Below are 12,094 nucleotides of genomic sequence, written 5' to 3' on the forward strand. Positions count from 1 at the left end.
CCCTCTTTTTTTTTAATTGTATTATATGTAATAACAGTTCACGGTGATGGTGAGTGCCCTCTGAGAGCTCTGCACACTCCCAAATAATCGCTGGGACACCCTGATGTAGCAGATGGACACCAGGGCTGAGGGAGAAGCATGCCAGGCATGGCAGAAATCGGGGATGGTGCTGGGATTATCGCGCTGAAGCATCTGGTTTCTCGTCCCACATCCAGACCCTCTCTGTGTTTCTGGCAGATTTTCAGTAGACCCTGGGCTGTAAGTCAGAAGTTAAAATAGGACCATTTTATTTTTGAGGCGGGATGATTTGGCAACACAAACAGATTTGTGCCCTGACTCGCGTCCCCTCAGTCACCCCTTACCACGACTGACGGACACCAGGCAGTCCCGGTCTCACCGCCTGCCTCTCACCTTCCGTCATCACTGACCTGCTTTCTGTTGTTTTTCAGGAATATCTTCCAGGCTCCCTGAAATCATGTCAATAGGATCACATTCATTCTCTCCAGGAGGTCCTAATGGGATTATTAGAAGCCAGTCCTTCGCTGGCTTCAGCGGGCTTCAGGAGAGACGCTCCAGGCAAGTGCCGTGCTCCCTGAGGGGAATTTCCAAATCAGGCCCTAAGGGAGCCCTGGGGATTAGGGGGTGAAGGTGGAAAAGAGGTGAGAGAGGACAGCCCTCTCTCTGACTTGCCAAAAAAAGCCTTTTAGGCTGAAATCTCTCTATATATTGTTTGTATAACTAAGCTGTTACCCTCTGCCTTAGCTACCGAGCGCCTGTTTGCCTCTCCTCCATTAAGGCAGGGCTTCCTCACATGCCTCAGAGCTGTGAGAGAATTTCAGAGGATCATTTGGATTTACTAACTTATGCAGTGATCTTTTCAACATGTGAAATGTGCAGGAACATGATACACTTCCCACCACCCCCAGTTTAAGACCGTTGCTACCTAAAAGACAGTTTTCTCATTGCGGTGCCGCTATGAATTCAAAACAGCTCCGTTTCCCTCACAGGGCTGCCGTCATGTCCTGCTGGAAACATGGCAGAGCTTGGCTCCAGAGCCTTTCCTTGCACCGTCCTTCAGCTAAACAAGACTTAGGGCTTTGAGTCAGGCACTTATCAAGTCATCCTGATGCTCCCTGAGGTTACTTTACAATTCATTTTAACTCGTGTCAAGCCTCCTAGTGCCAGACCACCAGTTAGCAATTGAGGAGGAACAGCCGGCAAGGTGTCATTTCCCCTTGTCAGCTCAAGTCACTGGTGGTTGTTAGATGCTGACCTAACCCCAGCAGAATCACCAGAGAGGCACCTACACGCAGCACCACTGTCCTCCCTTTGCCATACAGAGCTACCTATGGTCCATGCTTAAGACCAGCACCATGATGCTGTCGTCCAGACATGCTCTTAACCGAGACCCAATCTTCCTTAGGAGCCCCTGGGATTTACACCTGAGATTATCTGGGCTCTGTTTTGGTTTTAGCACCTGGATGTAGCTCAGCCCTTTTATGGCTGTGGCTGGGCAATGCGAGGCAAGACAGGCACGATATAAGACAGAGAAACGTCTGATGAGCCTCAGATTCAGCCTGGTGTTTCCAGGCCAGCATTCATATCTCAGCAAGGCAACTGGCACATCAAAAGATGACCGTGCGTCTCCCAGGCTGCTCAGACCTCTTAACCTGTAAACAAATGCAGTCCTTTAACTGGCAAGCACAGAAGCAGATTAGTTTCTGCTAGCAGAGATAATATCAGAAGATTTCTTCAAGCTATACTCCTTTGAGATCGTTATGATTTATAGGGATTTCCTCCTCTTTGATGTTCATTTTGCAGGTGTAACTCCTTTATTGAAAATTCCGCCGCACTTAAGAAGCCCCAAGCAAAGGTGAAGAAAACGCATAATTTGGGCCATAAGAACAGTACCACCTCCAAAGAGCCCCAACCTAAAAGGATGGAAGAGGTCTACCGAGCCCTGAAAAATGGCCTGGAGTAAGAGCCTTTATCCTGCTTGTTGATTGAAGCTTTCTGTGACATTTTAGAGCCTAGAGAAACATATCACAGGAACAGGGATCCTTAATCATGGGAGAGGAACATATACCTCTTGGAGTCTAGATTGTAACACTTAGGATCTGAAATATTGGTATGGGAAACAGGAATACAGGGGGCATTTCCACTCAAATTGCTAGGAAAGCTCCCAAAGGCTGAGATTTCAACATTAGAATTTTTTTTCCCCATAAATTTCCTACAGTCCTATCAGAGGCTTGTATCGCCTTTAAGATAACGTCCCAGATGATAACGGGGCTTTTACCAGCCACGTAGAAGGGCGATGACTGAAAGGCACCAGCCCATAAACTAAGCAGCAGATTAGCTTACTTGAAACCAGTTGTTCAGCATAAGGAGAACATCGCGCTCTTATACACAGCTAAATAAGTGGCCCCTATTTATCCCCAAAAAGGAAGCAGGGAGCTGCTTTTAGGACAGATCGACATAAATGAGTTTTTGTCTGAAAACACATCCAGGGAGGAAAGCCATTTGTTGGGCAAATTTTCTTTTAGGATGGTCATCAGCCAGCTCGGTATGTGCCACAGAGCTCATGCATCCCTTCTCTGGTTTGTGTTTACAGCGAGTATCTGGAAGTTCACCAGACAGAGCTGGATAAGTTGACTGCTCAGTTAAAAGACATGAAAAGAAACTCACGTCTGGTACGTGTCATGCTTTTTCGTCGTTTGGATTCACAGCAACCTTCTCGAGGTGCTGGAGCAGACAGGAGGTGGGAGAGGGATACGGGGAATTTGCACTGATGCTCTTCTTCCCTTTCCAGCCCTGGTCTTGTTTGTGATTTCTCTTGTCTGACAAACATTACTTTCTTGTAGTGCTGTTATGTTGCAAAATTAATCACAGTTTCATGTTTTCTGTTGCAGGGAGTCCTGTACGATTTAGATAAGGTACGTTACTCCTTTTGATACTGGTTTTGCAAGGAAGCGTTAGTATCTGTACGGTGTACGTGGCTCGTGTGGGAAACCTATCTCAGCCAGATCTAGTAGCCAGGCCAACACCATTGAGGGAGAAGTTACCTGACAATTTGCACTTGCAACGGAAGAAGTCCCGCTCCCCTCCTCTTCCCCGGGGCTCTGGTATTGCTGGCACCTCCGCCAGCGAGCTGTGCTCACTAACCCCGCATCCAGCCTACCCCATCAGCCCTTTCCCGGGGTCTATCGAGTTAAACTGGCTCTGGAATGGGCACAGGGAAGGGGGCAGACCCCTGCCAGAGGAGAAGGGAGGTGAAGGAATCAGACCTCCTATTTCTGTGAGCTGCCAGCCATTAAATCCATCGCCTTGTGCAGCATCGCCCTGGCAGCTCCAGGCAGGTGGGACGCTGGCAGGGGCATGTCGGGGGGTCAGTGGGAGTTGGGTTGAGCCCCGGTTCATCCCTGCTCCTGCCAGTTCTGGAGAAGGAAAAATTGAAAATGTTTTCGCCCACAGGAAAATTCGGGTGAAACAAAAAAAAAAGCTTTCAAAAACATTTCCTGAACAAGTCTGGCTTTTTTTCAGTCAAAATGCCAAGCTTGGTTTTGCTGTCAAAAACAATTTGCTGAAGAACAGAACAGATTTTAAAATGCAAAACCCGATCAATTTTAATACAGGTTTTGAAAGTACTCAAAATAGTATATTTCGAGCTAAAAAAAGCTCTGATCTATTTTTTCCCCTTTTTTCAAGAATTAAAAAAACTATGGAAATCCCATCAAAGAAATTTTTTTTGTTCAAAGATATATTAGGTACAGAAGTCCGTGAGCTTCGTTGTCAGCAGCAGATTAATGGTAGTAAGGTGGGACAGCTGATTCCAGATTCATGGGCAACGAAACCTTGTGTGTTTTAAGGAGGAGTTTCTCAGATTCACGGGGACTGGCAGAGCTGGCGTGGCGGTGTCTTACGGATCTCTTCAAATGTGCCTCACCCTCTGCCTCTTCCTTTTCTTCAGCAAATCAAAGCAGTCGAAAGATACATGAGAAGGCTGGAGTTCCACATTAGCAAGGTAATGAGCGCTCCTATCATCTTTCTTCTACATCTGCTCCTATGTTATTAGGAAAACAAACCCTTGGCCTCCTGCTACCCCTCTGCTCTGCGGAGGCTGCCTTGACCAAGCCTCTCCCCAATTTGGTATTTTTACCGTGATGGGCTGGTGGTCGGAGCCAAAGAAAGGGTTTCCACATGGTTTGTAGTCCCCGAGGTCCCGCCATGCCCCGAGACACTCCCACCTGCTTTTAGGTACAGAGACAACATGGGCTTGGACACTTGCTGGGAAAAATCTGTCTCACTGCATGCTTACTGTTAAACTATAGGTAGAAAGAGAGTTGCATCTGAAAGTAATTTAATTCAGCAGTTGTCTCTACTGTACTCAGCAGCTAGATTGGGTTTATTCCTGGATTTCACCGCTAATGCTTTTGCTGTGTGGTTTGGGGCCCACATCCACTTGATTACATCGTTGAGAATATTCAGTGGAGGTACTTGTGATTTATACTAATACATTTTAGAGCTGGAGAAAATCCATGGTGTGTGTTCTCTTAGTTATAAACATATCTGCTAGCGATTAGTTGCTTTTCTGAGCCTGACAAAAGAATGAATTATTTTTGACGGATGAAATGTCTTTTGAGAGTCATTTGAAAAGCGTTCGCACAGCTTGAAGTGCTCCAATTATGACAACCCATCCAAACCTTTTAATTTCAATCTTCTCTTACTCTTGGAGCCAAAAAAAAAATAATGTAAATGATAAGGCGATAAACTGAAATTTTCTTCCCCAAACCACCTTCTCTCTTGCTGGCAACATGAATGGCAAAATTAGCACTTAAAGAACATTTCCATTCAAGCCCGTCCCACTCGAGCCTGCTCAGAGCTAATGGTTTCTGGGCTTATAATAGGACTGAAAAGCACCAAACACAAGAGGTAACGCTGGTCAGTATTACTCAAGCTTGCTGAGTACATTAGTTCACTTTCCGTAACCCACAGCAACAGAGACAAAAGGACCCGAGCTGCGTGGCGTTAAAGCTTACGGGCCCGAGCAGGTAAAGAAACATCTTTGTTTCTAGTGATAGAGGTGGTCTTTTTCAGCAGTACCGAATCAGGGCCACAGCGATGCCTCCCAGCCTCTACCCACCGCCGATCTGTGGAGAAAGCAAAGCGAGGAAAACGGGATGCGCAGCAGCAGACCCCATATATTCAGGGGGGCTGATGAGCGTGCCGTAGCCGCACTCGCATGGGCAGGGGCAGGACATCAACCCCAGGCTAACGCTCCACCCTGATAGCAGAAGTAAATACCAAGTGACAGCTATTTATAGTAGCTATCTTTAGTTTGCTGACTTGCAAGAGAAATAGGAGTGGATGTGACTCCAAGAAGCTTTTTTTATAACTTCAAAATGGCAAAAAGCTACGTGTGCCTCCGTTACTCTTTGCTGAACTCTCTTACTTTGCAAGGCAGTCCCTGTTTTGGTTAGCGATTCATCAAGTCAGAGGCTTCAATCACCGGGTATCCAAGCTAGACTTGTAAAACTCAACCTGAGGCTTTGAAGCTCTCAGGAAGACCAGTCCCGTTCCAAACAAATAAGCACAGCACTTTTTGTTAGAGGTTAAGCAGGCTTGGAAAATGGGATTTGGAACATGCCTGGATTGTCACATCAGGCTCATCTCTAATGAAGCAAGACAAAGTAGTAGACTGAGGAAGCCAAGGTGCTGGATGCTTTCATAGAGAGAAACTCTGCGGTGAAAAACTGCCACTACTGAGTAACAATCACCACGAGGCTCACGGTGATCGTTTGATGTCAGAGATAACAAGGGAAAAAAGTTATTCTAGGTAAAAAGCAAATATCATCCTATCATAGCAGGGACATTAGAAGCAGAAAGAAGAGACAGTTTCCTCTGTTCCTTTCCTTCTCCTTACCCTGATAAACTCAGGTTACAAAACCTACATCTCCTGTATCTGGCAGATGCAGTTTATATAAATATATATCACTATATATAGCTGGTGTACAAATGTATACACACACATATATATACACTAGCTATACCACTGTGGACTCCTACCGAACAGCTCAGACGGAGTAAATGTATACATTCAATGAAGGGATTAGAGGGAAAAGGGAAATCAAAGCATGAGACACATGTAAATCCCTTGCACTCTGAAGCTAGATCCAGGTGAGACTGTAAACAGTGTGTAACTAGGTTTTGCAAAACTTCCCGAGTGCTTACGAAATGTTGGGTGCCTAAGTCATGCCAAAGGAGTTTAAGAAGATGACTAGGAAATTATGGGAATGCTGGGGGGGCTGAAGTTCGAAATACTATCTTAATTTGACATCATCTGTTTCTAAGCCCTTTACTTGTGCTGATTCTGATTGTGACTCCCAGTTTCTGGAGGATGGGCAGTTACAATGCAAAAAATCACTCCCTGCTTCCAATACTACCTCTTAGCCAAATATTGCAACAGCCTCGATCCACAGCTGACGTTAGCGATACAGAAGACATCGCTGGCCCTGGTAAATGTGCCATTTAATGCATCCAGTCCCATTTGGCAGTGTGGGTGCTGCAGTTGCCTTTGAAAGAGTTCTTCCACATCGATATATTTGAGAAGCTTGCTGCACGTGTGCCCTGTCGTTACAACTGCACACAGCCCAGATGGTGGAAAGGGAGCTGCAATGGTTAAAGGCATGCAGGGCAAGCAGGTGAATTGCTGGCAGCATCTAGTGTTGCTGTAACGAGATTTTTACAGTGGAAGTTATTTTTAGCTTGTGTTTCTTTTTCATAGACTGTAACAATATCACAGTTTCATTTGCTCAGCCTCTCCTTCGGATCTAACGGTTTGGCTCAGTTGCCTTGTAATGCAAATGACTTCATTATTTGTTGGTTTTATTTTGTTGGGTTTTCTAGTTTTTTTTCAATACAGCTTCCTTCTTCCCACCAGGTGGATGAGCTTTATGAAGCCTATTGTATCCAAAGGCGTCTCTGTGATGGTGCCAGCAAAATGAAGCAAGCCTTTGCAATGTCTCCTGCCAGCAAAGCAGCTCGAGAGAGTTTAACCGAAATCAACAGGAGTTACAAGGAGTACACAGAGGTACCTCCTCATCAGTTTAGTCTTTTCACTCTCACCTTGTTTCAAGGCCATGGGAACTTTGCCACTGATTTCAGGGAGAATTTCATCCAGATGAAAGAATTACAAGCAAACTCGGCAAAGAAGAATTATTATTTATTTGTTTGTCTTCAGGTTAAACCATGACAACAGGTTACATGGGCCCAAAGAGTTCCTTGAAATAGTAATGTTTATGCTCTATGAGAGCAGGGTTTTACCCAGGCACTGCTGCACAAGAAAAAAGCGTAATTCTGCCCCAAACCTACTTAGACTCCAACAGCCTCCTTCCCACCCACAGATTTTGGGATGGCAGGTTGGCTGGAACCCATGTGTGTACAGACATCTGCATCCTATCCTATTTTACGTGCTGTGATCAACATCCATTTTATTAAACAGGCAGTAGATGAACAAGGATCTCATAGTGTTGCAAACATCCCAGCACACGAGCTGTGACAACCTTCCTAAATCTGAAGGAAGAACTGGAAAGGGTCCGCTACCCTTCTCCCACAGTCTTTTTTCTTAATGTAGTCCACGGTTCATGAGAGATTAAATCATGCTGGGAGCCACTTTGGCACGGAGCTGCTGCTGGCACATGTCCTGACTGGAGAGGACTGGGACGGTGACCAGGTTATGGTTCGAGGGCCACAACTGCCCTCTGCCAAGGGAAGGATTAGATCACAACAGAAGAAGAGCACAGGGTTACATTCGGCTTCAGCACGAGCAGGCATAGCTCAGCTGCCATTTTTAGAGCCAGGCCTAGCTAAACAGCAAGGATGGCTCTGGCAGATCGATTTTATTGCAAAATATCTTTCATCTGCATAACAGAATCTTTCCTTCCAAACAGACCTTAAATTAAAAAAAAAAAAAAAAAAGGCTCAGAAAGAGGGTTTCTCTGACCTCCACTGTTCTCTTTTCCAACACAGAACATGTGTACCATAGAAGCAGAGCTGGAAAACCTTTTGGGGGAGTTTTGCATCAAGATGAAAGGTAATTGCCTTGTAACTTTTCCCTTCTTTTTCCTAAACAGTAGCAGTCGCTATGCACATTCGTGAGGGCAGCAAGACATGCTCGTGTGATGCGTATTTAAGATAGGTGTAGTTTTCCCCCACCACACCCGTTGCTGAGCCTTCAAACCCCCAACTTACACCCCTGCCCACTGAGAAGGATCGCAGAACCAGGAACATCAAAGCTTAGAGAGAGACTTTCTGAGATGCTGCTGCTTGTTTTCAAGGCTAATTACTTCCCTCAAACACTCCTCCCAACAGCCAAAGCAATTGAATTTCGAAGGCTGCTGGACCTTTTGCCTCTATTTCCGTAAGCCTGAGATTGTAAGAAGGTGATTGGCAAATTATGTGAATGCCCGTGGAGCTGAAGTTCAAAATACTTTCTTAATTTGACATCAGTTCTTTCTAAGTCCTTTACTTTTGCTGATTCTGAATACTACTATTTTTGAACAAATGTAAAAACCCAAAGAGCTGGGGGTAGTTTACCATTTAAACACCTAGATAACTCAGTGGTGGCATTCACCTTTCCATTTTATTCCTTGTCTTTACGACAGCGGACTTTATGGGTTTGAATACAATGGAATCAGTTTTACCTGAAGCCTCAGTGAGTCACCAGATATTGCTAATGCTGTTATTCCTCTAAGACTCAATGTCTTAAGGAAGGGATTGTGGGGGGGATATCTTTTTTGGATCTTCACTCACTGGCATGAAAATAGTTCTATAAAACAAAATCAGCATCTAAGTATTCATGCACTCTTAATTCTTCTCTTGAAATCTTGCCATTTAAAAAATCCACAGTATTGCTGGTGGAGTTTTCAGAGCTCACAAATCTCATACAGGGTTTTGATTCTGCCTGCCTTGTCACAGTTGTCAGTTCGTTGTGTCCCATGGTTGCACTGCATAAGATATGATCTAGCTTAGACTAAGTTAAAATAGTTAACTCCATGCTCCCATATTAGAGAAAAGAAGTGCAGCCGCTGCTAGAGTTCTCCCAGCTCCATCCCACAGCATCAAACCTCAAGTTTTAAAGGCCTCACGCTTCAGTACTGGAAAGGCAGTCAAAGATGCATAGATGTAAAGTTACAAGATGGACACTCAGAAACTCAGCCAGGTATTCCTATACAAAAACCCACAGCAGAACTATAGCGTGGATACGCTGAAGGAAACATAAGGTCACGTAGTGTAGAAAGGGAATTGCATCAGGCCTTTGGAGCATTTCCTTACTTATAAATGCGTGCAATGCACAGTTGCTGACAGCAGGACATGTCGCAGGAGGTGTCATGGCATCGCAAATGGCTGGGATGAAAAGGTCTGGCCCCTTCTCTTTTGAAAGCCCAAATCCTCCAACAAAGCTCAAGGGCTCTCGAGGAGCCAGGTGCTGTGCTCAGATGCAGGAGCAGAGCACAAACCACAAGCAACAGCTTCTTGGGAGCACAGTTCTCATAACATAAAGAAGCCCAAATTAGAAAATGGCAAAGAGAAATGCCATATCATTATGTATTCTCTAATTGGGACATCTAAGATTGCTATCTAGATAGTTTTCCCTAGGAACAGGAATCCAGTAGGACAAACCAGCCATTGCTATTGCTAAAGCTCACAACAGCTCTAGCACAAGAGCCTGCAGATCCCACAGCAAGCTTTCCCTTAAAGTTATACTGCAGCATATCCAACTAACTTTAGGATCTAATTGAAAATCAAAGCATTCCCCTCCCCAAAGCTTCTCTGTTCCTAGCCTTTCCAGTGAAAGTTATTTTTATTTTGTGCCCTCTGTCACTTACACTGAAAGCAAGCCAACCTACACAGTGCTGTCAGGAAGCAGGGGACCCACACTGTGTTTTTATGAGTGGTATTTAAAAAAAAAAAAAAAGCAGCCTAATCATTTTTCAAAATAAAGATAATAAACTTGCCAGCAGGCTTAGATCGCTGCTTAGGATTAATCAGCTGTTGAAATTAAAGAGGGAAACCCAGCGTGGAAATTTAGAAGTTCCTGTACGGAATCTGCGTGTCCTGTTCTGATGTATAGAGGAGTGCCCCGATACCTGTCGGGAATGCCAGGACAGCAGGAGGTGAAGCTCCCAGCCATTTCACACAAGGAGAGCCCTACACTGCCCTGACGCACCAAGGGCTTTACAACATGGAGCCCTGCACCAGCAACCATCGTCCCCATGTCCAGCATCCCACACGTGAGCAGAGCTGTACGTGCCGCATGAACTTCAGGTGGCCCTGCTACCTTACCACAGCCACATAATGACCCCATCCCCTAATGACTTACGCTGACACCCCAGGAGTGATCTCCCTTCCCATCCGCATTACAAGCCCAGTGCTTTTACAAAGGCACGACGTTGGAAATGGTGGGATAGAGCCATTGGCTCCCGTCATGCATTTAGTCCCCAAAAGCCATTTAGTTACCAAAAAATTGTTTCCTATGAAAGTACGTATCCCTTGTCATCATGTCAGCACTTAGCCCCTCTTCATCAGGCTGAAGAGACTCGACCAGCCTGGTTGGGCCAGTCACTGCTCACAGACCTTGACTCCAGACAACATCCATGTGGAGTTTTAAGCTGTGTTTCCCCACCCTTCCACCCCATCCACTGAGCAAGGAAAGGACCTTTTATTTTCCTCAGGTATTTTCAGTGATGTATCCCAGCAGAGATCAAATTCACTTATAAAAGCACGCCTGGGGAGAGAGAAGCAGCAGTGGAGTGCTAGTAAGATTAAATTATTTATAAACAGTAAATAAATTAGAAACTAATTGGTAATCTGAGCTCTTTTCAAGGGCCTTTCTGTTCTTCTAAACAGTAAGATGAGCGAAGAAAACTCTTTTCTGGTCAAAGAAATGGAAGCGGAGGATCAGCAGATCACAGGGACAGGCCATGACTGCAGGCTGCTCCTACAGTCCCAGCTAGCAGGTCTAATTCAGCCCGGTAAATAAAGGCAACACCAGGGTTCATCATAGTTGCCTTGATTTTAACACACTCATATATGTTCCGTCATGTTATTTTAAGATAAATGCAGCCCAAAGACCCCAGCAAGTTTGTTTTCATTCCTTACTCTGCCACCTGCTTTGTATGTGTCCTTAAGATGGTTTATTTGGGTGTCGCAACACTAGAGGTTTAATTTTAGGTTTATCCAGGCAAAGGTGGGTAAATTTTTATACCAAAACAAGTGCAATAGCTAGCTAGTGAGGAGATCTGTGAGAAAGGAGAGGTTCCCTCTGTGGGAAAAACAACCTGTTGAATCCTGTAGAAGAGCAGGTCGCAAGGCCGCGAGAGAGATGGAGACTTCCCTGGGATTTCAGCACGATGCCTCAGGAAACTTTCATTTCATATGCACAGTGTCAATATAGAAAGAGCATCATCATGTCCTACTTTAAAAAATAAAAAAATTAAAAAAAAATCAATCAAACATACACCACAAGTGCTTTGCTGCACTATTTCTCCCCCTCTGGGGAACGATGGGCTAAATCTCGTATTACAGGTGTCAGTCATGTTTTGTGATGTACTTACTATTGAAAGATACTCGGATGGTATGGGAATGATAGTGTTCTGGAAATGCCAAACAGAAGGAGCCCCTCTGGTGTTTCGATTAAGATGTACTAAAAAGGAATGTCTGTTATAATGTGTAGCTTGGTCTGATTAGTGTTAAGCAGCAAGCACTACATGGCACTGAGAAGCTAGCCTGAGCTTCACGGTAGTAAGGGTGTTACGCTGCGTTTCTGAAGCCACATGATGTCAGGAAGCTGTTTCTTCTCTTTCTATAATTATTATAGAAAAGGAAACTTTGAGCTTTTGTAGGAAAAAAAGCTGGAAAGTGCAAACCTTTCATACACAAGAAACCACAACCCAATGAATTTTCTACCAAAAAAAAAAAAAGAGAAAGAAAATTAAATGGAGGGGAGGGAGGCAGTCTTGGTTTGAGAAGCATGGAGACAGCGGTAAGAGGGAGGTTAAAAGCCCATCCCAGCGGGTGCTGGCCGAGCGGCTGGGGA

The 12,094-nt window shown here is 44.9% G+C and overlaps 1 protein-coding gene across 3 annotated transcripts in view; it reads left to right on the forward strand.

Annotated features, from left to right (window-relative positions):
* The first annotated feature begins 457 nt into the window (after positions 1-457).
* The window catches only part of FAM65B (family with sequence similarity 65, member B), a 35,484-nt gene continuing 23,847 nt past the window's right edge, over positions 458-12,094 (forward strand). For all 3 annotated transcript variants that reach the window (XM_009710132.1, XM_009710133.1, XM_009710134.1), the window contains exons 1-7: positions 458-576; positions 1,822-1,977; positions 2,612-2,690; positions 2,910-2,933; positions 3,968-4,021; positions 6,938-7,087; positions 8,026-8,090. In XM_009710132.1, coding sequence (XP_009708434.1) covers positions 476-576; positions 1,822-1,977; positions 2,612-2,690; positions 2,910-2,933; positions 3,968-4,021; positions 6,938-7,087; positions 8,026-8,090 — 629 coding nt within the window. In that variant the 5' untranslated portion in view covers positions 458-475. The remainder of the gene's footprint in view (positions 577-1,821; positions 1,978-2,611; positions 2,691-2,909; positions 2,934-3,967; positions 4,022-6,937; positions 7,088-8,025; positions 8,091-12,094) is intronic.

This window comes from Cariama cristata, unplaced genomic scaffold (assembly GCF_000690535.1).
Source record: "Cariama cristata isolate BGI_N322 unplaced genomic scaffold, ASM69053v1 scaffold111, whole genome shotgun sequence".
Classification (NCBI taxonomy): domain Eukaryota; kingdom Metazoa; phylum Chordata; class Aves; order Cariamiformes; family Cariamidae; genus Cariama; species Cariama cristata.